This window comes from Cheilinus undulatus, linkage group 10 (assembly GCF_018320785.1).
Source record: "Cheilinus undulatus linkage group 10, ASM1832078v1, whole genome shotgun sequence".
NCBI lineage: Eukaryota > Metazoa > Chordata > Actinopteri > Labriformes > Labridae > Cheilinus > Cheilinus undulatus.
The window spans coordinates 14,637,416-14,663,012 of NC_054874.1; the positions used below are offsets into that span (position 1 = coordinate 14,637,416).

The 25,597-nt window shown below is 42.2% G+C and overlaps 1 protein-coding gene across 3 annotated transcripts; it reads left to right on the forward strand.

Annotated features, from left to right (window-relative positions):
- Positions 1–6,187: 6,187 nt before the first annotated feature.
- On the forward strand, positions 6,188–22,069 carry pcdh18b (protocadherin 18b). 3 transcript variants are annotated; one of them, XM_041796873.1, is made up of 4 exons: positions 6,188–8,987; positions 9,413–9,501; positions 10,304–10,473; positions 20,598–22,069. In XM_041796873.1, exons 1-4 carry the CDS (start codon positions 6,498–6,500, stop codon positions 21,554–21,556), a joined length of 3,708 nt encoding a protein of 1,235 aa, XP_041652807.1. In that variant the 5' UTR covers positions 6,188–6,497; the 3' UTR covers positions 21,557–22,069. The 3 variants fall into 3 exon arrangements, with proteins under 3 accessions (XP_041652807.1, XP_041652809.1, XP_041652808.1); XM_041796875.1 differs by having other exon boundaries at positions 10,304–10,419; XM_041796874.1 differs by having other exon boundaries at positions 9,446–9,501.
- The last annotated feature ends 3,528 nt before the right edge of the window (positions 22,070–25,597 follow it).

Sequence of the window (25,597 nt, forward strand, 5' to 3'; positions counted from 1 at the left end):
TAGTGAAAGAGGCCACCATGACACCTATGAATACTCTGAAGGAGTTTACAAGCTTCGGTGGCTGAGATTGGGCAGACTCTGCATACAACAACCGTTGCCTGGGTTCTTCACCAGTCAAAGCTTTATGGATGAGTGGCAAAGAGAAAGCCACTGTTGAAGAAAACTCATTAAATCTAAACTTGAGTTCACCAGAAGGCATGTGTGAGACTGCATGGTCAAGTGGAAGAAAGTTCTTTGGTCTGATGAGACTACAGTTACTTTTTGGCATTCAGACAAGGTGCTAGGTTAAACTGCACATCACCACTAACACCCCATCCCCACTGTGAACCATGGTGGTGGCAGCATCATGTTGTGGGGATGCTCTCAGAGCTGGAAGGCTAAAGGTAAAGGAAGGCAGTTTTATTTATCCTGTAAATGAACTACAGCTAGGGAGAAGATTTATTGTCCAGCAAAACAATGACCTGAAGCATACAGTGAAAGCTACACAGAAATGGTTTAAAGACAAGGTGAATTAAAATGCTTTTTTAAAATTTAACTGACATTACTTAGTAGAAATATGCTTTCACTCTGACATTAAAAATGTTTTGTTTTTGTTTTTTTGTTTTTTTGGAATTGTTTTGCTCAACAAAACAAATCATATTGACCATGATTGATTTATAAATTCAACAATGGGTAAAACATCCAAGGGGTGAATACTTTTTGGCACTGTATGCTCAAATTACAGTACACAGAGACACACAGTCACTGTTAAATGAAATACTTCCACTCAATTCCACAGCTTTTTATAGACATTATTGTATTCTGCTTCTAGCCTTTCTACATTAATATACAAAGATGTTCTTAGCTGTTGTGGTCTTTTGTCGGTGTTGGTAAAGGCCTATTAGTGAGTCTGCAAGGTTGTGAGCAACATTACATGCTTTAAGCATCTCCTGGGACAGCCATAGTCCCCAGTCTTTGGCACTTATTTGGGTACCCCTGAGCTAGGGGGGCTACTACCTGCTACTGCAGAGGATGACACATGGCAACAGAACGACACTGTAAGTGGAGGAATAGAGGATTTTCTGGCTTTGGAAGTTGTTGAAAATATTTGAGACATGTAAGTAGCAGACAGGAAATACATATAACATTGGTTTAGTCAGTTTGAAGAAATTTTGACGGTTCGGTGCAAAAAACCCTTCATATTGTACTTTACACCAAAACTAGTGAACCAAGGCAACATGTTGGTGCTTTTTAAAAATAGAATAGAATAAGATGGCTCTAATTTTAAAGTCAGGTTACATTAATTATGTCCTGAAGGACTACAACAGAGATTCTTGGTTTCACCGCCCATGATAACTGTGGTAAACTAAGAGAAGTGAAATGAATGTGTGCAGTCCTTTTATAAAACATGAAATGAGCATCTTTAATCCACGCTCTGCACGGACACTGTGCCCTTGTTGAGTCATTCAGCATCAGTGTGTGTATTTATCAGCTCCGAGCTGATGTCCATGTGTTTGCTCAGAGACAGATGGCAGCGCAGAGAGCCCGTTCCCACGGGTCACACATAGGAATTTAAAATGCAGATAAAATCCATCACAGAGACGCATCCTCTCAGAGATGCCGGCCCCAGATAATTTGCTCTGTTGAAACCAATCAGCGCGCTGGTTATCAGATATGGCTGGCACTCCAAATGAAGCTTATTGAGAGCAGAAGTCTGCGCACAGCGCCTCATTACTTTCCGATTGATTTGGGGAAAATGGAAACTGGGGAACCTTTACAATGGCTTCTGAAGTCTGTGACAGTGAAGAGGATGTACTGTAGAAATGTTTAATATAATCTGACCTTTAAATGCTACAGAATGGATTAATACACGACATGAAAAGACTTATCGGCGTGTTGGATCTTTATGTCCTTTTCTCCTCTCTGACACGTCCAAATACAGTCCGTCCAAAGTGCTCAGATTGCCTGTCATTGCTGCTGAATATATACCCACAGCCCAGTTTTTCCACAGCAATACGAGGATATTAGATTTTATCTGACATGAACTGGGGCTAATTCTCTCTCAGTGTGTCTCTGCCTGGGGGCGGTGGGGTCTGAATAGATGGTAATTGCAGGTTTGGGTTGTCTGAGGTCCAGGCCAGATGGCCTCATGCTCCTCTCATAAAGCTCTGAGCGCCCAGTTGTTTGCTCTCTGAGAGACACTCTGATTTCGCAGGCTGGTAATTTGGTCGGATCAGAAGATGTAGGCTTCAATAAAACATTATAATGCAGCAACCGGAGGAGGTCTAGGGAAAGAGCATGTGTGGGGGTCAGCTGGCTGTAATATAGACCTGAGAGAGTGTGAGGATGTGCTTGAGAGTGTTTTGATTGAATGGAGGGATCAAGAAACATCCCATAACAAAATAAAGCAGTTCTAAACATTTCATCTGTTATGCCTGAGATGTTTCCAGATCATTTCAGCAGCAGAGGAGGAAAAGTACACAACTATTGTAATACAGTTAATCTAGTTAAAATGTACTTAAGTAAAAGTAAATGTTTTGGTCAATAAATCTACTCAAGTAAAAGTAAAAAACATAATTTAAAGTTTAAGTAATGAGTGCTGAGTAGCTGCTGAAGAGTTGTACAGGGAAAATGATCTTTCCTTTTTGACAAGAACAACAAGAGATTAGATCTCCAACCAGGTTGTTCAGATAAAGTCACACCTCTATAATAAAGTAAAATACACAGCAAAATTATCAGTACTAATTAAACTCAAACAGAGTTACATTCAACACTTTAAAAGTGTCTTTATTGGTCCACACTACATAAAGTTAAACTCAATTTGAAAATGTAAAAATTTCACAACTTGGAAGCAGCAGTATCTCTTGAAAATCTGTGGCAAGAACAAATCAGCGAGTCAACCTCAAAGAAAGGCAATTCATACTGATGGATATGCACTATGCTTCCTTTAGGAACACCTAAAGTCAGCCAGGAACTCTAACTCAGTGGATAACTTCACTCATGGTGCAAATGTGTCTCACATCACTCCTCAAGCAAGAGCAAAGCAGAGTCAACATCTTAGCCAGGCAATTCATACTGCTGAAGGATATGAACACCTAAATTCAAATCGTAACTCACTGGATAACTTCACTCATGATGCAAATGTTTCTCACATAAAAGAAACATAAATCCACTGGAAACATGGGCAAAAGAATCCCAGCATATATAACCGTACAACAGGCAACATCTAAGCACAACTAAACACATACTGTATTAAGCACATCTAAACAACATGTCCAAAGGTATGATGGGTAAAATCTATCTACTCATCCCCAACAGATTTCAAAGTGCAGTGGACAGAGTTTAATTAGTTGACGCTACAGAGTTGAACTAACATTGGTGGATCAGCATGGTTGAATAACTCCAACACTGAGGACCATTTCACTCAGAATTGACTTAATTACAGTAATTTGAGTAAAAGTACTTAGATATATTCCACCCCTGTTCAGCAGACTTGATGTTTCTGAAGGGCTTAAATTTGCAATGATGTGTCTTTTCTGTGCTTGGTTAACAGATGCATCCCTACTTTCCAATCAAATGATGAAATCATGACTACGACTTATCAATCAGTCAAGCTTTCATTACCAAAGTTATCTCAAGATACCTTACAAACGTTTTCAAAATGATCTCCGTTCACATAGACCAAAACAATGTAGTACACATGCCAGGCCAGTAGATGGCGATGTGATTTTCATGCCTGCACCAGATTCTGACTTGACTCATACGCCCTTTGACAGGGTCGAGTCGCAATCTGGTGCAGGAACGAAATACGTCTCCTCTGATCCAAGTGATGGTGAGGTAAATCCACACTTTGTTGGAGAAGTACAGTTAAATTCAAAAGAGTGAGGAGCACGAACAGTACACTGGTGTCGGCCATCTTTGTTTTGGGCTTCCCGTCCGCTCATGTGTTAAAGCCTACTCATGTGTGGATATTTACTGCAGCCGCAGTGCATATGTTTGTTTTCAGGAAATGCCGTTTTCTTCTGTTTACACGGAGACGGAGGTGGGGGCATTTTGAAAAACTTCCACTCTGGAGCCTGTTTCCAAAAAGTTCCGTTTTCAGGCACCAAAAAGCTGTTGGCGTGTAAACGGACAGCCAAAACACTACAAAACTTTTGCGTTTTCACTCCAAAACATTGTCATGTAAAGGGGGCATAGAGGACAAACAAGATGATGTAATATAATGGGGTGCAAAGACCTAGTTCTTGCAAGTAAAAACGAAAGAATATCAGCACTTGTAATGAAACCAGATTTATGCTTCTGCATCAGAGCTGTTGAATTGCATCTACCTTCCCCTTCACCCAAAACTGTTAGTACGCGTTTAGATGACGCAGACTGCACGCTGGGTAGTACAGGGTGACTGCCAGTCTCTCAGTACCATCTACTGACACATTGTGTATACTCTGTTATAAATAAATGGCTGCAAATGACAATACAAAGGGTCAGATCTAGTTAGAAGCAGCTGAAAATATCAGACGTGCATTTCCTCATTCATGTCTGGTTGAATGTGTGCAAAAAAAGCGTCTGCCTTAACTGCAGCAGCTGTACTTTCCATTTGAAAACTCAAAGGGCAAAAAAGGAGGTCTGTGTTTTATGCCAGTTACATAAAACTAACAGTGGACTGGAACCACATGAGAGTCAGGAGCATGGTTAGATTTTCTGAGAAAAAGAAAAAGAAGAGGGCACCTGCTGAGTTGGAAATTGTAAGACAGAGGTCAGACCAGAGCATGGTCAGAAATGTGGGCTTAATTGTCTAATTTAGGTCAAAGAAGAGCAAAGTCCACAGAGACATTAAAAGAAATGTCCATTCAGCCTCTTTTAGTCTTATCATTGTTAAATTTTTCACAATTTTTATTTCTCTGACATTCAGAATTGTAATATCAAGTATGACACTCTGTTTTAAATCATGCAGTATTGATTATAATCTACAGTTATGTCTTCAAGATGACTGAAAGATTATATTTTTGTATTTGTACTCCTAAAAAGATCAATAATCAACTAGGTGACCTTGTTCCAAATAAGGTTAATACTTCATTTTTCATTAAAACTCCCATTGCATTACCTGATTTGCTGTTGCATTGTACCTTATTATAAAATTCCTTTGATTAAACAGCCTGATAACCAGTCTGGTGATTCATTTTCTTGGCTTGATTTATCACTGCACGTGAAGGAGAGTATAGGCTGGACATTTCTACCCATCAGGTGTGACAGCAAGTAGACAGTAGTCAATAATTTAAGTCACTTTTACGCAAAACACTTTTTTAACTTTTACTTGAGTGGAAGTAATTCTACCTTGTACTTAACTATTCTCTTGCAAGGGGAGCATATTCATGCAATCATTGCACTGTTCTCTTGGGTAAAGTAAGCTTCAGACATAACAGGGCTCCAATTTAAAGGTGGACAGACGGTTAAATTATAGTGGCGCACGAAGAAGCGTGGAGAGGACGCCCTGCGAGCACAGAGGCATATATGGATATAAAACTATCCAAAAAGCGCCCCCAAATACAATGATGGACAAAAATAGCTGATAAGACTGTATATGTTAGATTTTTTTTTTTGCCTTAGTATAAAGAAACATCAATCAGAGAAAACTAAAGCAGGATTTTGTTTGCGCCAGGCGCATAACCATCCTATGTTTCCTTCCTCTCAGAGTTATTATTCTGATAGCAACAACTTTACGCACACATGACAAAAGAGCCGAGTTGGCACACGTTGTGAATTGAATGTATAACAATGTAAGTCTGCCGCGGGTCAGTGTGCGCCTCTGTTAGAGTGTCTGAGCCCAGAATAATTCCTCCTCCTCTGGCCGATTGTTGTGGCACACTTTTAATACTAGGGTGTCCTCTGCGCTGGGGGAGGAGGACCATCAATAGTGCCTCCTGTGCTGCTTGAAGGAGGCCATTCTGGTGATTTAGGAGAGGAGGGGGTGAGGGGGTGAAGGGGTGTTTTTTGTAAGGAGAGGAGACGCAGTTTGGGTGAGGGGCGGGCAGAGAAAGAGAGAGAGCAGAGCGCACGGAGCAAGGCGCGCACCCAAACACCACTTCTCCCTCCCCTCTTTCCCTCTCTCTCTCTCTCTCTCTCTGTCGCTCTCTCACTCACTCTCACACACAGCCCTGCGCCTTTTCTTCGCCCAGACACACACTCTCACTCATTCACTGGCGCACACACAGGAGGCGACGGGCATATGTCGATATATGCAACAGATCTGTCTGCGAGGAGGGCGCCGCGCTTGTTGATGTGTGGTTCTTTTTTGCTAAACAAGCAATTCTATTTATTTTCCTTTATTTATTTTCAATCATTTGTGGATTTCAACCAAGTCCAGTCGCCTTTTGGATCAAGCCTATAATCCTTTGTGGAGTTTGCTTTGCGCACAGAGAGCAGCAGCGGAGGATTCAACATGCCAGACATTTAAGAAGACTAATTCTTTCCCCCAGTTTTTCCCCTCTGTGGAAGTAATCGCCACAGTGTGCGCGCAGAAGATGGGGGCGAAAAGGATCCAAACCAAAGGAAATCTACTCAAACTACTGCTTCTGCTTGCGCTCATGCACGGAGCCAGTGGTAAGACTTTGAAATATAAAGTTTACGAGGAGCAGAAAGTAGGAACTGTGATTGCACGGCTGAAAGAGGATGTATCTGGGGTTTTATCCAAACTACCAAGCTCTCTGACTTTTCGGTTCCGCGCTATGCAGCGAGGGAGCACTCCATTCCTGAATGTCCGAGAGGAGGATGGCGAGATCAGTATTGGCACCAAGATCGACCGAGAGAAGCTGTGTGAGAAAAACTTGAACTGCTCGATTGAATTCGACGTGGTCACTCTCCCCACGGAGTACCTACAGCTGTTCCATGTGGAGGTAGAAGTGCTGGACATTAACGACAACTCTCCGCACTTCTCCCGCGCCATAGTCCCCATCGAGATCTCCGAGAGCGCATCCGTGGGGACGCGCATCCCTCTGGACGGCGCAGTGGATGCAGATGTAGGGGAGAATTCCCTTCACACGTATTCCCTAACACCCAATAACTTCTTTAAAATCGACGTGAGGACGCGCACGGACGGTGCCAAGTACGCAGAGCTGGTGGTGATGAGGGAGCTTGACCGGGAGGTGCAGTCCAGCTACCAGCTGCAGCTCACAGCCTCAGATAACGGCGTTCCTCCGAAGTCTGGCTCCACTCTGCTCAAGATCAGCATCTCCGATTCCAATGATAACAGCCCAGCATTCGACGAACAGGCTTATATCATCAATTTGATGGAAAACTCCCCTCTTGGGACTTTAATCATTGATTTAAACGCCACGGACCCAGACGAGGGCACTAATGGGAAAATAGTGTACTCTTTCAGCAGCCATGTCCCACCAAAGATCTTGGAAACATTTAAGATAAACCCAGAAAATGGCCACATCACTCTGATTAAAAAAGTGGACTATGAAACCACTGCTTCCTATGAGCTGGATGTTCAGGCTCAGGATTTGGGCCCTAACTCCATCCCTGGACTGTGTAAAATTGTGGTGAAGGTGGTGGATGTAAATGACAACAAACCGGAGATAAACATCAACCTGATGACGCCAGGCAAAGAGGAGGTGGCCTACATTTCAGAGGGCGCCCCTGTGGATACTTTCATTGCTTTGGTTCGTGTCGATGACAGCGACACGGGGCTGAATGGTGAGGTGGTGTGCAGGCTGCATGGCCATGGCCACTTCAGGCTGCAGAAGACCTATGAGAAGAACTACATGATCCTCACCAACGTCTCTCTAGACCGGGAGAAGAGGTCTGAGTACAGTCTCACAGTCATAGCAGAGGACAGGGGCTCCCCAAGCCTCTCCACCATCAAACACTTCACTGTCCAGGTGCTGGATGAAAACGACAATCCTCCAAGTTTCGAGAAGAGCCGCTATGAGGTCTTTAAATCAGAAAACAACTCTCCTGGAGCCTACCTGATGACTGTGGTCGCCTCAGATCCAGACCTGGGCACCAACGGCCAAGTCACCTACACCATCATAGACGCTCTGGTCCAGGGGAGCCCCATCTCCACCTACGTCACCATCGACCCCTCTAATGGCGCCATCTACGCCTTACGCAGCTTTGACCATGAAGACGTCAGCCGCATCGCCTTCACCATACAAGCACGTGACGGGGGAAACCCCGCGTTGTCCACCAACACCACAGTCCTGCTGACTGTTCTTGATGAAAACGACAACCCGCCAATCATCCACTCCCCATCCCTGAGGAATCACACCGCAGAGCTGCCAGTGTGGAAGTATGCATCACCAGGTCAGCTGATCACTGCACTCAAAGTGACAGACCGGGATGCAGGTGCCAACGGAGAGGTGAGCTGCGCCATCATTGGCGGCAATGAGGATGGACTCTTTGTCATGGATGCACGCCGGTGTGAGCTCAGGACTAACGCCAGCCTGGAGCAGGCTCCAAAGGACGTGATGGAGCTCAGGGTGGAGGTGACGGACAGAGGCACCAGCCGGCTGTCTACGGGGGCCCTCCTCCGACTCTCCCTGCAGGAGACCATGGAAATCCTCCCCCCTCTGTACCCCACTGGCTCCAGCCAGGCCCCACTGGATCTCTCCCTCATCGTCATCATCTCTCTGGGTGCTGTTTGCGCTCTGCTGCTGGTCGTGATGGTCATGTTTGCCACTGCCCGCTGCAGCCGGGAGAAGAAAGACCCTAGACATAATTACAACTGCCGGGTGGCGGAGAACAGCTACCAGAACCACCCGAAGAAACCCGCCAGGCAGATCCACAAGGCAGACATCACCCTGGTACCCACTGTGAATGGGACGCTGCCCGTCCGAGCTCACCCACGCTCCCCCTCGGGATCCCCGACACCTGAAAGGGGGGGCACCCTGGGGAGCAGGCAGAGCCACCACAGCCGCCAGTCCCTCAACAGCTTGGTCACCATCTCATCCAATCATGTGCCAGAGAACTTTGCTCTGGAACTGGCCCACGCCACTCCTCCTGTAGAGGTAAGACAAGATTTTAGCCTCTCTCAGCCCTTTAGTTAAACCTTAAAAGCCACCTCTTGCTAAGATTAAATATGCAGCTGGTTGCCTTAAACATGTTTTACACACCCAAAGTTAAACCGTTTTTATTAATAACATCATGACCAGTGCACGTTTTTATTTCTCTTATATTCAGGATTTGTTCTGAATTTATCCCTTGCTCCCATATTCTGTTACCTTCAGCCCTTTGTGTCATATTTTTGTTGACCATCACATTCAGGAGCGAATCATAAAGTCATACAACCCCCCACTCCCACTCCCACCCCTCCAGACATTGTCTTGTGGCCTTACTTGTTTGACTCCATTCATTTCCCCCTCTTCATTTTTCCTTTATTTTTTGTCTTTTTTCTTTTTTTTGTCCTTTTTTTTGTTTTCTCTTGGGATTGTAGCAAGTCTCACAGCTTCTGTCCATGCTCCATCAGGGCCAGTACCAGCCACGACCCAGCTTCAGAGGCAACAAATACACCAGGAGCTACAGGTAATGCACATGCTCAGCTGTACTTTACATTCAGTTTGTTTATATGCAGTCAGATGAAATCAAATTAGTGTGGCAGTCTGACTAAAACTGGTCTTTTAAAATGCATTTAAACATGTTTTTTTTTTATGCAAATATGTGAAAAGTCTCGACTAGTGCTCCTTTGTGGATGGAGATTGATTTGTGCAGTGTTGCTTTTATTTATCTTATGTGTCCAATCAAATTAATGCTAACATCGCTTACTCCAAACTCTGATCAGCAACAATGTTGGCACAGTCGGAGTGTTAAACCAAAAGAAGTGATGAAAAACACTGATTTCTTCAATGTCAGGTGCATCTCAGTGTGCATCACATTCATGCCAACTGTAAAGAATAGGACATGTGTAAACCAACTCTTTCTTGTTGCTTTTACACTGGGATAAAAACACCTAATAGAGCTATAACCCTAGCTGGACTTAACTGTGCATGGAGACTTCCTGATTGGCAGAAGTAAGGTTTAAATGAGTCTCTGTAAGCCCCTATGATCACGCTGAAACATTCCCACATGATTTTGTCTGGTTCACACAGCCCCTACATCCATATCCAGAAGCTTTTTGGTTTAGAGTCAAACTGTATGCTCAGTTACTTTACATTTGCATAATTTTATGTAAAACCTCTTCCGCAGAGTGCTCTCTGTGCACCTTATTATCCATCAGTGGCGTGGCTCTCCCTCAGCCGTTTGATGATATTGTTGTCACTGATGATCCTGTTATCTGTGAGAAATGGTTCAAACATGCGTGTGTGTGTGTGTGTGGCTCTGTGTGAAGGTACGCCCTGAATGAGATGGATAAGTTCAGCCTGAAGGACAGCGGCCGAGGGGACAGCGAAGCCGGGGACAGTGACTATGAGCCAGGCCGGGAGTCCCCAATGGACCGGCTCCTTGGTGAGGGCTTTACTGAGATATATGCCCCTGATGGCCAGCACAGACCGCATGCAGGTACACCCCCCCAACCCCTCATCCACCACACCAACACAACCCTCCCTTCATATCCCATCATCCTCTCTGTTTAGCACCTACATCTGACTCCTGTACATTGCTCAGTAAATACTAGGGGTGTACATTTCAAGGAAAATAACTCTTAGAAAGGCACAGAAAGAAAATTTACATTTCTGTCAGAGACAGAGATACATCTTAGCTTGATGCTAACACATAATGAAAATATTCATTGATGGGCTAACAAATTTAACGTTGCTTCATGTTATGTTTGGCATACAGTTAAAAAAAAACAAGCAGTTTATCTTTATAGTCATAAGATGATGTTGCTGATGTCAGGCCAAAACCTCCTATCTCTAAAATCAACACTTTTCAGTGAATTTAAAAAAACTGCTGTCTTTTTCCAGTGATTAAACACTGAATGGTCATAGTCAGCACTTTTTGCAACTTTATATTGCCTTAACCCTTTGAGCCTGGTATTGTCTTATACAATAAGAAGAGATATGTGCTATTCAAAGTTCCTTTTGAACCATAAGTTGTAGCTGCTTACTTGTTTTTGTAGCCCTCTGTTGTGCTGTTCTAATGATGCTATCCACGCCTCTTATAGAACATGTCCTAGCAAGCCTGGAACTTGTGTGACTTTCCTGGGTCTTTAAAGATACAGTCCACATAAGTAACTCCAATATTGGACATCATCAATATTGAACAACGCATATGCAAACTTAGAAACTGAAGAAGAAAGCCTGAATGACTCCTAATGGAGAGAAAGAGACACAGAGAGGCTGTGATGTTGCCCTCTGTGTCTCTGCAGACAGGAACTGCTTTGAATAATGGCATAAATTCCAAAAAGTACAATGTTTTGTTTTGTTTTGTTTTGTTTTTTTGAAAAATATGAATATTTTGCAGCCTTTTTTCACTTTTTGGTTGCCATAAGATGGGCAAACATGCAGAAAAAACGTTGTCATTATTTACTGAGTATAATATCTATGAGTTTTAATTTTTGTTTAGTTTTTTTGTCTTTATAGTACCATGACTTTAAAAAGTAGTTCAAGGGAAATTGCTGTAGCACAAATATTCTTAAGCCCGGGTATCCTGGGAAAAATAGGATGGTTAGAGCTTGACTGTACACCACAGGGTTGATGTTTTACATGCTTTATAAGAGAAAAGGTCCATGCCAGATACGATGGCTAAAAAATAGCATAGGGCCCAAACTCACTGACAGAGGTAAAGGGTGGTTGGTAGCACTGATTCATGAAAAAAAGATTAAAAATAGAGATACAAGGTTTTGTCCTGACACCAAGGGTGTAGTGTTTTTGTGGAAAGCCTCTAATCATGCTATGAGTAAACTGGACTAAAACAGGACTAATGTTGTAGGGCACTCCATTCTAGAGTTCGCATCACTACAGTAGCGTCACCAGGCAGTAACACTTTCTACTTCCTTTGCCATTTTAATGATGGTCAGCAAACAGCTCTAAGATGTGTTACAGCTGCCATAGTACTGCATAGAAAGCAAACACAGGAAAAAGCAAAAGGGATATGTAACTCTATAAATAAACATTAGGAAATCAATTAATGAGAATATTGAAAATCATTTACTGTAACTATTGAATACCTAAGTTTCAATATTGGTTATAAATTAAGGTTGAACTCTTTCAACTCTAAAACATCCTAACAAGCCAAAAAATTCAGTCAAGAGTACATATGAGTTTAGCAAAGAATGAAATCTGGACATTTCAAAGGTGGAAACCAGCCAATATTGGGCATATTTACTGAAATAGGTACTGATTTATTTTTACAAATTGGCAAGTCCATTGAATGTTAACCTCTAATCACTACATGATCAATAAACAGGGGTCATCAGCTCTGGTGGCTCGACTGGGATTAGGCGAACCTCAGGACTTTAACCCCCTCTAGAGGTCACATGATGAGCACAGGCTGGAGCAGAATTTTCCCACTGACATTCTGTATGAAGGCATCAGATAAATCCTTTAAGTTACACAATTTAAATTGCATGAAATATTTTCCAAAAGTTTGGATTTATTCAGAATTACATAACATATTTATGATAAAAGATATAGCTTGGTATGGTTACTCCTTAAGTGTCCAGCTCAGTAGCAGTGTGAGGGGGGACAGAATCGATTCTGTGCAAAAATACATTTTAAAAAAGTCAGGCAAAGCTGAGAGGTAACACAAAGTAAATGGAACCTTTTTTCCATAGGAATGTTACATTTGTAACAGAAGCACTAAATGGTTAACACCAATGGTGTAACCATGATCCTGTTTAATGGTGACCTTTAACTGAATAAGATGTCGAAAACAGAAATAAAACTCATGAATGCTCCTTTATGAAATCTGAAGGGCATATTTTGACATTTGAATGGAAACTGAACAAAGTGGTACTTATAAGGACAGTTATACAGGCAGCTAGGTTTTTTAAAATGAGTTAAGATCACTGCCTGTATGGAGAAATTCCTATTTCTGTCCGATCCTCACAAGTTTCTATGTTTATGAGCACCTCAGGGCAACTCAGATCATTTGACAGAGTCAGTGACGTTTGTGTTAAGTAGGATTCTCATTAGTTTTATGCCTCTATAAGAAGCTAATGTCAACACTGGTATCCACTATAGCGAGTTAGATCATGGTAGTCACATGTCATGTTACTGCCTCATTAAACCCAGCCTATGTCTTTGCATACATCAATAAACAGAGCGACGGTGTGTTTAAAATACAGAGAAATGAGGACGGTAGTAAAGCAACAAACCTTATGTCTGAAGTCACTGCAAACCACAAATCTAAGCCAGTGGATTTCTCTAGATTCTTACCAGCAATATCTTATTTCATTTATTTTAAGCTATAATCATTTGTGAAGTCAAGAAAACATCTTGCTTCAAGATAAAAACAAAAATAGGCCAAAAAATATCTGCTGAAAGTGAGGGTTGAATGTGGCTTAAAATAACTGTAATGTGATGTTTCTGACTAGAAATTAGACAAATACACCTGCCTACACTTGCAGTGGAGTTTTTTTATTTGGTCTGTGTGATATTTCAGGATAGAAAAGCTAGGGACAAAACTCTCACTCAAAAACTGAATAGAACAAATCACAGACAGTGGGAACTCTCCAGACCATGCTTTGCTCATTAACAGTGATTTGCAAGCTCTGCATGTCCTTTGTTCTGTTTTGCATTACACTGATGTGCATGTGCATCGGCTGCAGGTTTGTGAATGATCCTCACTCATCATCATCACTTTTTGAGTTTTTGAGATATCTCTACAGATAGCTCAATTGATCCATCTCTCCCCCCCTCTGTCCTGCATGGAGTATCCCTCCCCTCCACGTTCTACTTATACGGCTAGTTGCAGTTACTAGACATAAGGATAGTTTCAACTGATCTTTCAACTATAATCCTCTGATCAGTCAGACTGTGATACCACAATGGGGATTCCACTGACACAAGATCTCACAGAAACTCACAGGATCAAAAGTGACTTAGAAGAAAACAAGTTTGGGGATCAATAGAGCTGCTGGATTATAGCAGAAATGATAATTATGAATGTTTTGATTGATATTAAAATCACACGATTTTAAAACATCTGCATTTTCACACTACAATAATGCGATAGTGAACTATGTTTATTTGTAGCAGAAGTTGCTAGTGGTGTTTCTCTTGTATGGCCAAAATATAAAAACATCCACAGGTGCCGTGGATATGGCACAGTAATCTTTTATTCTCCATGTCCTTGTTTCTCATCATCTAGAAAGCTTAGATATTACTTCAAATGAAGCTCGACTGATTGGCCATCACTAAATGACAAGTGACATGTTCAATCTATTATGGTATGTTTTCATGAGACACTGAAATGGCACTCGTATTGTTGCCATAATTCCAAAAGCTGGTCTTCATTTTCAGTTTTCCAATTTGCTCTTGACACAGCTGTGTTTTAGTTTGAGTCTATGTTTGTGAGCTACGCAAGATCCGCTCTGTGATGCTTCTCCGTCTGTTCGCTTATTGGCTGTTGCAGGTATCCCAGTAGAGGCAGCCTGATCTGGAATAGCAAAAATGTTTGCTACTAACTAGGACTGTACAATACTGCTTTTTGTTGTTTTTAAGCCATTTCTTTGTAACCTTCACTGTTTGCTTGCGTCAATGTCTTGCTGAAATAGAAGTCTTCTCCCAATGATGGGTATTTTCCACATTTATTTTACCCTCATTTTACAAGCCTTATAGGGCAGGCTGCTGAGAAGCATCCCCACAGCATGATGCTGCCACCACCATGCTTCATAGTGGGGATAGTGGGTTTGTGTCTGATCACCAAAAATCACCATTTTGGTCCAATCAGACCAAAGCACTTTCTTCCACTTGACCATGGAGTCTCCAACATGCCTTCCAACAAGCCTCTAATCAGGCGACCCCCCTCCACCCCCAGAGCAAACTGGGCCCAAAGTCATCTACTGTATAGTAAGATAGATCTGGGAACACTTGTTGAATGCTGACCCTCCTGACTGAATATTCTACCTGCCTTGTGCTGCATATCTGGCAGGTTTCAGAGACTAGTTGAGTTAGAAACACACGGTCACACTCTAAAACTCTCTGCCTGTCTTAGTTAACGTCACCCAGGTTGCAAAGCAGCAGCATCTTCCTTCGTCGAGCCTTCCTTCTCCTCCCAGAGCTCCCACTACTTTCCAACCAGCTTCCCACACAGCCATCACTCGACTCTGCATTTGAGCTACATCCCAATTAAAGTGGACCCAGACGGGCAGACAATCTCATCACTAACACCTCCTCGCTCCCGCCCTCCCTCCTCCCTCGCTTCGAAGCTTTGTGGGGGAGCTCTGCTCGTTAGTCACTCTTCTTTTCCCACCTTCAAGCCGTCACTTTCAGCCGTCCAAACTGAAGCCCCTCTGCTCTCCTGATGAAAAGGAAGCATTTAATTGCCATGTGACGAACAGTTGCTATGGAGTCGGGACAGAGTTATGCTCATGATTAAGCCCTGAAGAGCATAATTACATCTCAAAGCTCACCTTTCTCCCCCTGTATGATCACCCCGCCTCCCACCCCCGTGTCCATTGCAGCGTGGCTGATTTTGAGCAGCATTTAGTTGCTGCCCTATCATTATGGCTGAAAATGGTACCCCTCTCTGCTCACAGGCAGAATAAGGTAGAAAGTAAACTCTTTGTTTGCAGCACATTTAGATGCAGAAGACTTTATACTGTGATTTACCAGGGAATGTAGCTTCAGGCTTTCAACACTGCAAATAAACCCTTAGAAAAACTTTAATTCTCTAAATGAGAGGAAATGTATGACATTTACTCTGAGCTCTTGCTCTGTTTTTGTTTCAGAAAGAATATGTGACGCTCTGCTTAATACATTTATTCACTTTCTCTCTGTGAGAGTGAGATTAGAGGATTATTATCAATCCCACGTGGGGTATTAGAAGCTTCAGAGCCGGAGTTAGCATGTGGCTAGCTTAGCTTAGCAAAATGACTGAAAGCATGGGAGAAGGTGGCATCGGTGTTTGTCAGATTTCCTAGAAAACATCAAACAACACATTTAATGCTCTGAGTATTGTGTTGCATCTATGTTATTGTAATTTTCACATGAACAGAAATATAAAAATGAAAGCATGCAGTGTTTTAGGCCTAAGTATTCTTTGTTTAATAGTGAATTGATAACAAAAATATCTCATTACACTTCGTATACACCATATCCTCCTGATAAGTCCAGATAAAAAACATTTTTAAAGATATAAAAAGCAGAACCTAGACCTCATTTCTGAATCATACCCCTAGAAACAGACACTGAATGTTCAATAAATGATATTGAATTGATGTAAATTTCAAATCTTGCCAATGATTTGAAAGGCATTCTGGGAGATCCAGTTTTTAGTTTGCCTCCAGAAAATCTACATTTAATGTGCCATGTATCCCAAACACTGCACCCTACCCCTTCATCCAACTACAGTTGGAACACCATAGATGGGCAAAACATAGGGGTCAGGCTAAGTGCTTGGGACTGGCAGTGAGTCTTACTTAAGGTGGAATTTCATGACCCAACAACTTTGTTTCCCGTACATTATTGCTAATCAAGTCTGCCTCATGCACCGTCCTCACCTGGTTGGTTGAAGTGATCACCAGTGCTAGCTTGCTTATGTCTCAATCTGGTCCTGACCAGGCACATTCTAGTTAATTAGCCTTGATGGGGCTACTTTAGCTCTGTTTCATAGGCTTTCTTTGCATGCTTGGCCCCTTGGGTCTTCATTGGCTGTCTGGTCTGGAACAATGTGTTTCTTTAATTTCACCCAAGCATCCATTGCTGTGATTTTAGCTCTATTTGTTATAAGATGGAGTTCCCCCATGTGGTCTTAATTGTACTGCATCATTGTCCTTGCAGCAAAAAAATTCAGAAAACTTATTCAGCAACCCTCAAACCATCTCATGCAACCCACCCGTGGATGCCAGCCCAGGCTTTGGGAATAAGTGCCTAGATGATTCAGAACAACCTTGAAACACACAAGAGCAACAATTTCACAGTGGGGATTCCACAAACATGAGATCACACAGAAACTCACGCAACTTCAGAAGAAAATAAAATCAGCTGTATGTCTTGCAAGAGACATTACGAAGGCACTGGTGTTGTTGCTTTAATTCCACAAGATGCTCTTCTATTTTCAGTTTTACATAATCAAAGGCACACTTTTCTTCATGTTCCTTCCATGTTTGAGAGGTAGTAACATTTGGTTGGAGTTACTTACCACTCTCATTGGCCTTTATGGGGTTTTTCTTTTGATGGAGACAACCCAAACTAGACTGCCAAACACCTTTGTTAGTTAGTATTCAAGACTGGGGAGGTTTTGACTCTATTTGAGGCTGTAAAATAACTATATTGACACCTAACACTCGAGGACTACTTGAACAAATAATAAGCCTGAAATCAGGCTCAAAATAAGGCCTAAAATTGTCCATTGTGTAGATATCCTTGGACAGAATCAGGTTGTTTCCAAGCTTAATGCTAAACCAGGTAGCCAATCATACTCCACTCGAACCAGAAATCTTCTCATCGCCTACTGAAAAGACTTTGAATTGTATTTACATGTCATACTAAAGGGTGAGATAAAGGTTACCACCTTGATTTGACAAAGCTCCTTTAAAAATCCCTCTCAGAGAACCAAACAGCTGTTTTAGCTCTCCTCACATGTAAACAAACTGACTTTGACTTGACACATGAAATTGTTGCCATCGTACTCGTTCACAGTAAGCCTTCCTTCACTCCGCCTGCAGGTGAAAGCTCTGTTTACTTCTCATTCATTATGCACAAAGAAGTGGGTCAGGCTCAACGGGGAGGGTATTTTTAACTAAAGTTATCAGAGACAAACTCTCTTCTGTGCTCGGACCATGTTAGCATCAGAGGCTGTGGAGAAAAAGGTCCTCGTTGTCTGTAAGAGTGACGAGGCATCTTGGTCCAGACTGAGTTGAATGGCATTATTATTTTTGTCATTATGTATCCTGAATCCACAGTCCATCAAAGTTTTGTGTGAGCACTTTGTGCTGATTTGTAAAAATTAAATCCTCACTGCAATTTAGCTGATATTATTAGCTGATAGTGCCTAGTTATATGTTTATCATAATCTCTTTAAACAAGGCTGATGCGATAACTGTCCATTTCCCTGATCAAAACCTACCAGATGGTTTCCATTAACTCTTGTTAACATGCAGGTTGTAGAGTAATATGGCAGGAGCCTTTAACCAGTGCTTCAGTGGCCACTAGTGGTGGGTGGCTGCATTACACAACAGAGCATTTTAACTTGATTCCTGAATTGATTAAAAAATGTAATTAGGGTTAATTGTAAAGCCACCTAATTGCACAAGTCCCTTGCTCATTCAGGAACACTCTTGTCACATATTTAACCATTTTATGTCAAAATGGATATACAATTTTACTTGGCAGAGAAGGTTCTGCTCTAAAGATGCTCCCTGGGTTAGTCAAGCAGCATGCTTTGACTTTCTGGGGAGAACATGACTAGGTGCTCCAATATGGATACATACATTTATAATAATGTGTATTGAACACAATTAAGTTAGTTCAAAATCAATTTATCCATACTAGAATGAATCTGAATAAGAGGGTGCAAAGGGCTTTATGCTATAAAGGAGGTGGCTGGGGTGGTGGAGGTTAAGCTTTGTCAGCAGCAGCAGCAGCAGCAGCAGTGTGGTGTATCAGCAATGATGCAAGCAGGGATTAGTGAGAAGTGCATCATATTTAAATACATTGCTGTGTTCAGAGAAAGAGCTATGATTGGCTGTGGGGGCTGGGAGACAATATTTAGGCTCACGACTGGGCGTGTGACTACCGTGTCCTGCATTAACTGATGCTGAGCTTCATTCATGACTCGTCTCTCAGATAAATTTATATCATACAGGGAAGGTGGTTTTACATTTCCCCCAGCACCATGCAAACTTGAAGCAAAAAGAAAGAGTAATGTCCCTTTAATTGTGTCCTCATGTTGTAGTCCTCAGTTTAGTCTAAATCTGTCTTCAGCACTCGTTGGCTCTCCCTCAGCTCCATGGATAACAGCAGCCCCCCGCTGCTTCTTATCAGGGATAAAAGAAGATAAAATTTGATAAAAGAAAAGCTCTCAAGTAAACAAACCCACAACCGGCAGTGAGCCATGCTGTCTAAAGTTCTGTATTAAACTACACTGATTTACTTGCCAATAAAGCATCACTCTATAAGTCTGCTGCATTGACATTGCAGTCAGTCATACAGGCAGGATTTCAGTAAATGTTTGCCTGATGTGTTCTTTTATCTCAAATCATTTGGGTTAAATCTTTCATTTTTCTCCTTTCATCAGTAGGGCATCCAATCAGCCGCTGCCCCCGTGCTGTTTTTTCCCTTCCAGTGCACCCAAATGCACTTTTCATCTGCTCTAAGATGTATTATAAATGTTCCTTTCATGTTAATGAAGGGATAATGAAGTCCCTCAATGGCACGACTGAAAAGCGCGGCGCTCCTTTAATGAAGGCTTTAAGTTGGCATATTTGATTTGTCTAATTTATTCTTCAGAGATTTTCTATTTGAAGATTTAATATTGAAAACAGCGACTTGAAAGAGAAAAATTCAGGGCTTTTAGAGGAGGAGTTATTCTGAATGGGTAATAGGCATTGATCGGCCTTGCTGAATTGTCTCTCAGTGGTAAATACATTGGAAGGTGCTGTGGCAGGCAGGGCTCCTGCAGAAAGCCTTTCAGACTAATTAAGGCTGAATCCCACCTTGTTTTCAGAAACAGTGCGGCAAAAACACCCGTGGAGAGGAAGCGAGTGTAAGCACGGTGGAATCAGATGACAGGAATCATCTTCAAATCTCTTTTATGCATTCAGACATGAAAAAAAAACACAAATAAAGGGAACTTTTTAAAATAATCTGTGAGATAGATCTATTATTAACACAGTAGTGTTCAGGGGTGCTTAAATAGATGTAATGCAGATGATGGCCAAACATTGTGTTAAAAATACAACCTTTTAAAGTTACAATATGTAGATTAAGACATGTTTTATTCAAATCAAACCTGTCATATCTTTTAGTTTAACCTCAACATTTCCAACAGTTTTCAAAACCAGAGAAATTCTTCATTGTCAAAGTTGTTACAGCATGAGACATGGCATGTTAATGGCTGCCGTAGAAACACCAGCAAAGACTGCAACATAAGGAAGCATGTGCTTATACTGGAAGCTGCTGTTCTGTTGCTGTGTCTCATTCATGTTTTGTGCTGCTTAGTTGTGACTTACCCGCTATTTTTGCCACCCAAACTTGTCCTGTTCATCTGGGTTATGATCCACTCTGATGGTATTTTCATCATGGGGTGAGGTGAGAGAGGTAGCAGGGAATCACTCCCATAATTCCACACCACCCTCTGCATCATCTTCATTGTTTACAGTGGAATTAGCTTACAAGGCTCTGCTCAAAAGATGCTCCCTGGGTTAGTCATGCAGCGTGCTTTGACTTTAGTGCATGGCTCAAACAGCAGTAAGGGGCGAACATTTAAAAATGGCATACACAGAAAAATGCATAAATATTCAAATGCACAGCTTAATATTTTGTGTTACTAATGATGTTTTGTCTCTTTCTCCCCAGCAATGAGGCTCTGCACAGAAGAGTGCCGTGTCCTCGGTCACTCAGACCAGTGCTGGATGCCCCCCCTAGCCTCCCCAGCTTCATCCTCCTCTGACTACCGCAGCAACCTCTACATCCCCGGTGAAGAAGCCCGCCAACCAACTGAACTCTCCCAGGAGAAGACCCCTCAGCCCTGCACTGACACTGGCCCCGCCCGCAACCAAAGCTTCTCCACCTTTGGCAAGGATCTGGGCAGCGAGGATGGTGAAGAAGAGGAGGGGGGGCAGGATGGCAGGGGGGAGACCAGAGATGAAGACCTGTGTGGGACCACGTCGCTGCTGTCTGAGATGAGCAGCGTGTTCCAGCGGTTAATTCCTCAGGGTCTGGATTCGTACGTCCAGGTCAATGAGAATCAAAAGGGGACTAGTCTAAGTGGGGTGGGGGTCCCTATGACTGGATCTTTGGACCGCAGGAGGGGCCACCTCCCTGGCAAATCTAACCCCTCCGTCCACCAGCAGGGTGTTGCAGCCTGGGCTGCCAACACCCACTTTCAGAACCCTGGAAGCAGCATTGGCCCACCCGGCCACCACCAGGGCGGCAGCTACCACACCCTGAAACCCAGCACCAAGCTCGGCTCCCAGAGCGGCTGCCATAAGGGCTCACAGGCACCCAAGAACAGCCCCCAGAACAGCGGCCACACCCCCAAACCCCACAGCAGCCCTCTGCTCACAGCACTGGTCAGCCCCACTCTAGTGCAGCCTGCCCAGGCTCCTGCGCCCGTGTCGGTGCCGCTGCCTGGGCCCACCTCCAAGTGGCTGCCGGCCATGGAGGAGATCCCAGAGAACTATGAGGAGGACGATTTTGACTCTGTGCTCAGCCACCTTCAAGGCAAACGCAGCGACAGTCGGCATGAGCTAGTGGACGCCAGCGAGCTGGTAGCTGAGATCAACAAACTCTTACAGGACGTCAGGCAGAGCTAGACTTCCTGTGTACTCTTATTTATTCACCGCTCACTGACTGCTACCATCACTCTAAAATAAAAGTGAGGGACTGTGGGCGGCAAAAACTGAACAAAGACAAAAAAGAAGACCTGCAAGTGTCGTTAAAGTTGCATTTTTAATGTAATAATTGTGTTTTGTGAATGCTAATTATCCAAAAAATGTTTGTAATTGCTGGTTTGGTACACAATGTACACTATGTGACTGTATTTATCTTTGTATTTTAAAAATACATTTGTATTCTTATATTTATAAAAAAAAAAGGTGTATATAAAGTTAATCAGAAGTCTATTTTTATATTTTGAATGCATGTTGAGTTCGAAAACGTTGAATCATGACCTTGACATGCGATTGACATTCGACATATTTAAATTGTCTTTTGTATTGTGATTCTTTTTTTATTTGTCACTATGATATGTATACATGAATATATTAATGAATTAATGGACACTCGTCATTGTGGATAATTGTTGGGGAAAGGGATGGTACACAATAAAAAATAATACACAAATACTTGGGTGTCTGTGCTTTCTATCGATGTTTTCATGTGGTTTTGTCTATGTGTGTACTGACTGGAGTGTAGCTCCATATAAATGCAATATTTTGTTTGCTTCAAAGATGATGACAAACTGGAAACTAGATTTATCTTAAATCTAAATCCTAGATCTCACTCAAAACAGCACTCAGCTTTAGCTGAAAGGGTCCTTTTTCATTCAGCTTTTCATTAGAATCTTAATTGATTTAATTAGCCTCAAAATCCAGTTAAAAAGGATACATAGAACCTTAAAAAGCAGTGCATATTAGTAGTATTGACTACCTTTTATAAATCAGTCATGGTCAATGTAATTTGCTTTTTTTTTGTTTGTTTGTTTGTTTTTTTACAAAATTACAAAAGGCCTCATTTATGTCAAACTTTTCTATAAAGCAATGCTAACAAGATAAAAATAAGGTAAAGGAAATGAGTGCATAAATATTCACTTCATATAAAATCACTGACCTAAGTCAGTAGAAGTCCAGCAAGTTGGTCTCAAGCAGTTGTATTTTAAGGCATTTCTGTCTGGAAGGTCCAGTCATTACTACCATCACACCATGAAGACATAAGAACACTCCAAGCAACTCAGGGAAGAAGTTTTTGAAAAGAATAAGGGGATGGATACAAAAAAAAAATTTCCAAGGCACTGAACATCCCTGGTTAAATCCATCATTAAGAAATGGAAGGAATATGGTGCATGTGTAAATCTGCCTAAATCCAGCCGTCCTCATAAACTCAGTGACTGTTCAAGAAGGAGACGAGTGGGAGAGGCCACCAAGACACCTATGATAGCTGAGATGGGAGAGATTCTGCATACAACTGTTGCCCAGGTTCTTCACCAGTCAAAGCTTTATGGGAGAGTGGCAAAGAGAAAGCCCCAGTTAAAGAAAACTCATATTAAATCCAGACCAGAATTTGCAAAACGATATTTGGGAGACTCCGTGTTCATGTGGAAGAAAGTTCATTGGTCTGATGAAACCAAAATGCTGCTTTCTGGTCACAACATGTGAAACCAAACACTGCACATCACTACAAACACACCATCCCCACTCTGAAGCACACTGGTGGCAGCATCATGCTGTGGGGATGCTTCTTGGCATCCGGCCCGGAAGGATTGTAAAGGTAGCAGGTGGAATGAATGCAACAAAATATAGGAAAATCCTGGCGGACAATCTTATTCAGCCTGCAAGAGAACTATGGCTTGGGAGGAGATTTATTTTCCAGCAAGGCACTGACCTGAAGCATACAGGGAAAGCTACACAGGGATTTTAAAGATAACAAGGTGAATGTTCTGCAGTGGCCTTGTCAAGGCATAGACCTCAGTCCAATAGAGAATTTATAGATGGACTTATAAAAGGTGGTTCATGCCCAATCTCTGTGCAACATGACAGAGCTTGAGCAGTTTTGCCAAGAAGAGTCAAGGAAAATTGCAGTGTCCAGATGTGCAAGCCTGATTGAGACCTATCTACACAAACTAGGTGCTGTGATTGCATCCAAAGGTGCATCTACTAAATACTGACCTGAAGGGGGTGAAAATGTATGCACTTACATATTTTTGTTTGTCATTACTTTGTGGAAATGTTTCCACTTTGACATGAAAGTTTTTTTCTTTTTGTAAACAAAAATCAAAGAAAAGCCATATTATGTCAAATATTAATGATTTTAGTAAATTAATAAAAGGATCAAATATCCAAGGGGGTGAATACTTCATATGCACTGTATGTAGATAGTAGAGATAAATGATTAACAGGGGCAGAGGCACTGATTGCTCCACACTGCCTCCTCACAGTTTATGGTGGTATTGCAGCATTTCATCCATATCTATTAGCTGCTGGAAAATGTGCAGAAATACTCACAAAATTAATAACTAGCATGGGCAGAGAGCTCCACTGTCATCTGTATTGAATTTGGGATGATAACTGATCCTTTAGGGACTGTAATACTGGGATAATAATTCCGGTTTTCTCTCTGTTTTTAAATCTTTGAGGCTGGGTATTTTTGGTTTTGGACTGTGGTTAAAAGGACCCAAGCAGACATTTGAAGATGCCCCACTGTGTTCTGGGATTTTTACTCTAACCATTTTAATTTTTCACATTTAATGGAGTAAACAAAGACACTGAACAAATAAGTGCAGACTGAAAATGGTTATTTGTTGCACCCTGCAGTGCTGTTTGGTCACTTTCTCCATAATCTCAAAAAGCTGAAAAACAGTGATCAGCACTCAGGATTTCTTAACAGAACATGCAGGTTTAAACCCATCATGAGGCTTCTACTTTCCTGTAGCAAACTGTTGTTAGTGTTTGTGTCTCTACCTCCTGCTCATGTATGAGGAAGCTTTGCAGCTTTTCCCCAGAAACAGGAAAAACTCGATGCAGCCGGGATTGTTTTCAACCCACAAATACTCAGAGAGGCTTTGCATCCCATCAGCAATCTTCCATCCTCTTGAATTCTCCAAACAAAAAGGATCAGAGTTGTAGTGAGAGAAAATGTGCAAGTGAAGCAGCAGCTGAGCGGTGAGGACAGTTTCACAGAGAGATAGAAAGGTCTGGATGTGATGGAGACCCCCTCCCCTCTCTGCTGCCCTCACAGCTAGATAATGGGTGACACCTAGAGGTTCACCGGGTGCACTGTAAACCAATGACTCCAGCACGCAGCCCTCACCATCACATTACTGCTCCAACCAGCCGTACCCAGCTCTGACACGGAGCCAGAGAGCAGACAACCAAACAGAGCCCCCTGGAGGACAAATCCACACACTGCAGCTCTTTGGGAAACAGCTGAATGATGCCTGCAGGGAAATAACAGCTCAACCCACTGGCTCTGCACAGACAAATATGGACCGACGAAAACATGAGGGAAAATAATCAGGGGGATAAACCTGAGCACAACTAAATTATCTCACACAAATCATCAGTTTTGTGCCTCATAATGCATCATACATATTCAATGGGAGTTGTTTGGACTTCATGCAGGCCAGTCTTACCTGCACTCTTCTATGAAGCTGTAACTTGTGCAGATTGTGGCTTTGTATTGTCTGGCAGAAATAATTGGGAATGTCTCTGAAAGTCATTGTTTGGATTGTTGCATATGTGCCTATCAGTGTTGATGATGCCTGCACAGATGTGCAGGTTACCCATGCCATGGGCACTAATAAGCCCCCACACTGGCTTTTAAATGTTACCATGGTAACAATCTGGATGACAGCACACTTTTCCACTTTTGGTCATTCTTAAACTGCTTTTGGATGCTGTTGATACATTACTTTGACTTTGCATGGTTGAGTCTTAACTGGAAATGTAACAATATCAAATTTTCATATCACAGTAATCATGACCTAAAATATATTGTTTAACAGTATTATCATAGAATTGTTGTAATGTGCTGAAAATAAAGGAACTAATTCATCATTTCAAAAAGATTTCATCAAGCTCAATATTGAACAACACTTTAAATCTTTGTCAATAAGGTTGTCAAAATGTGACACTTTTTTT

Coding starts and splice junctions, on each gene's coding strand:
- pcdh18b (XM_041796873.1), top strand. CDS start 6,498: ATGGGGGCGAAAAGGATCCAAACCAAAGGAAATCTACTCAAACTACTG. Junction 8,988..9,412: donor ACGCCACTCCTCCTGTAGAG/GTAAGACAAGAT, acceptor TTGGGATTGTAG/CAAGTCTCACAGCTTCTGTC. Junction 9,502..10,303: donor AAATACACCAGGAGCTACAG/GTAATGCACATG, acceptor CTCTGTGTGAAG/GTACGCCCTGAATGAGATGG.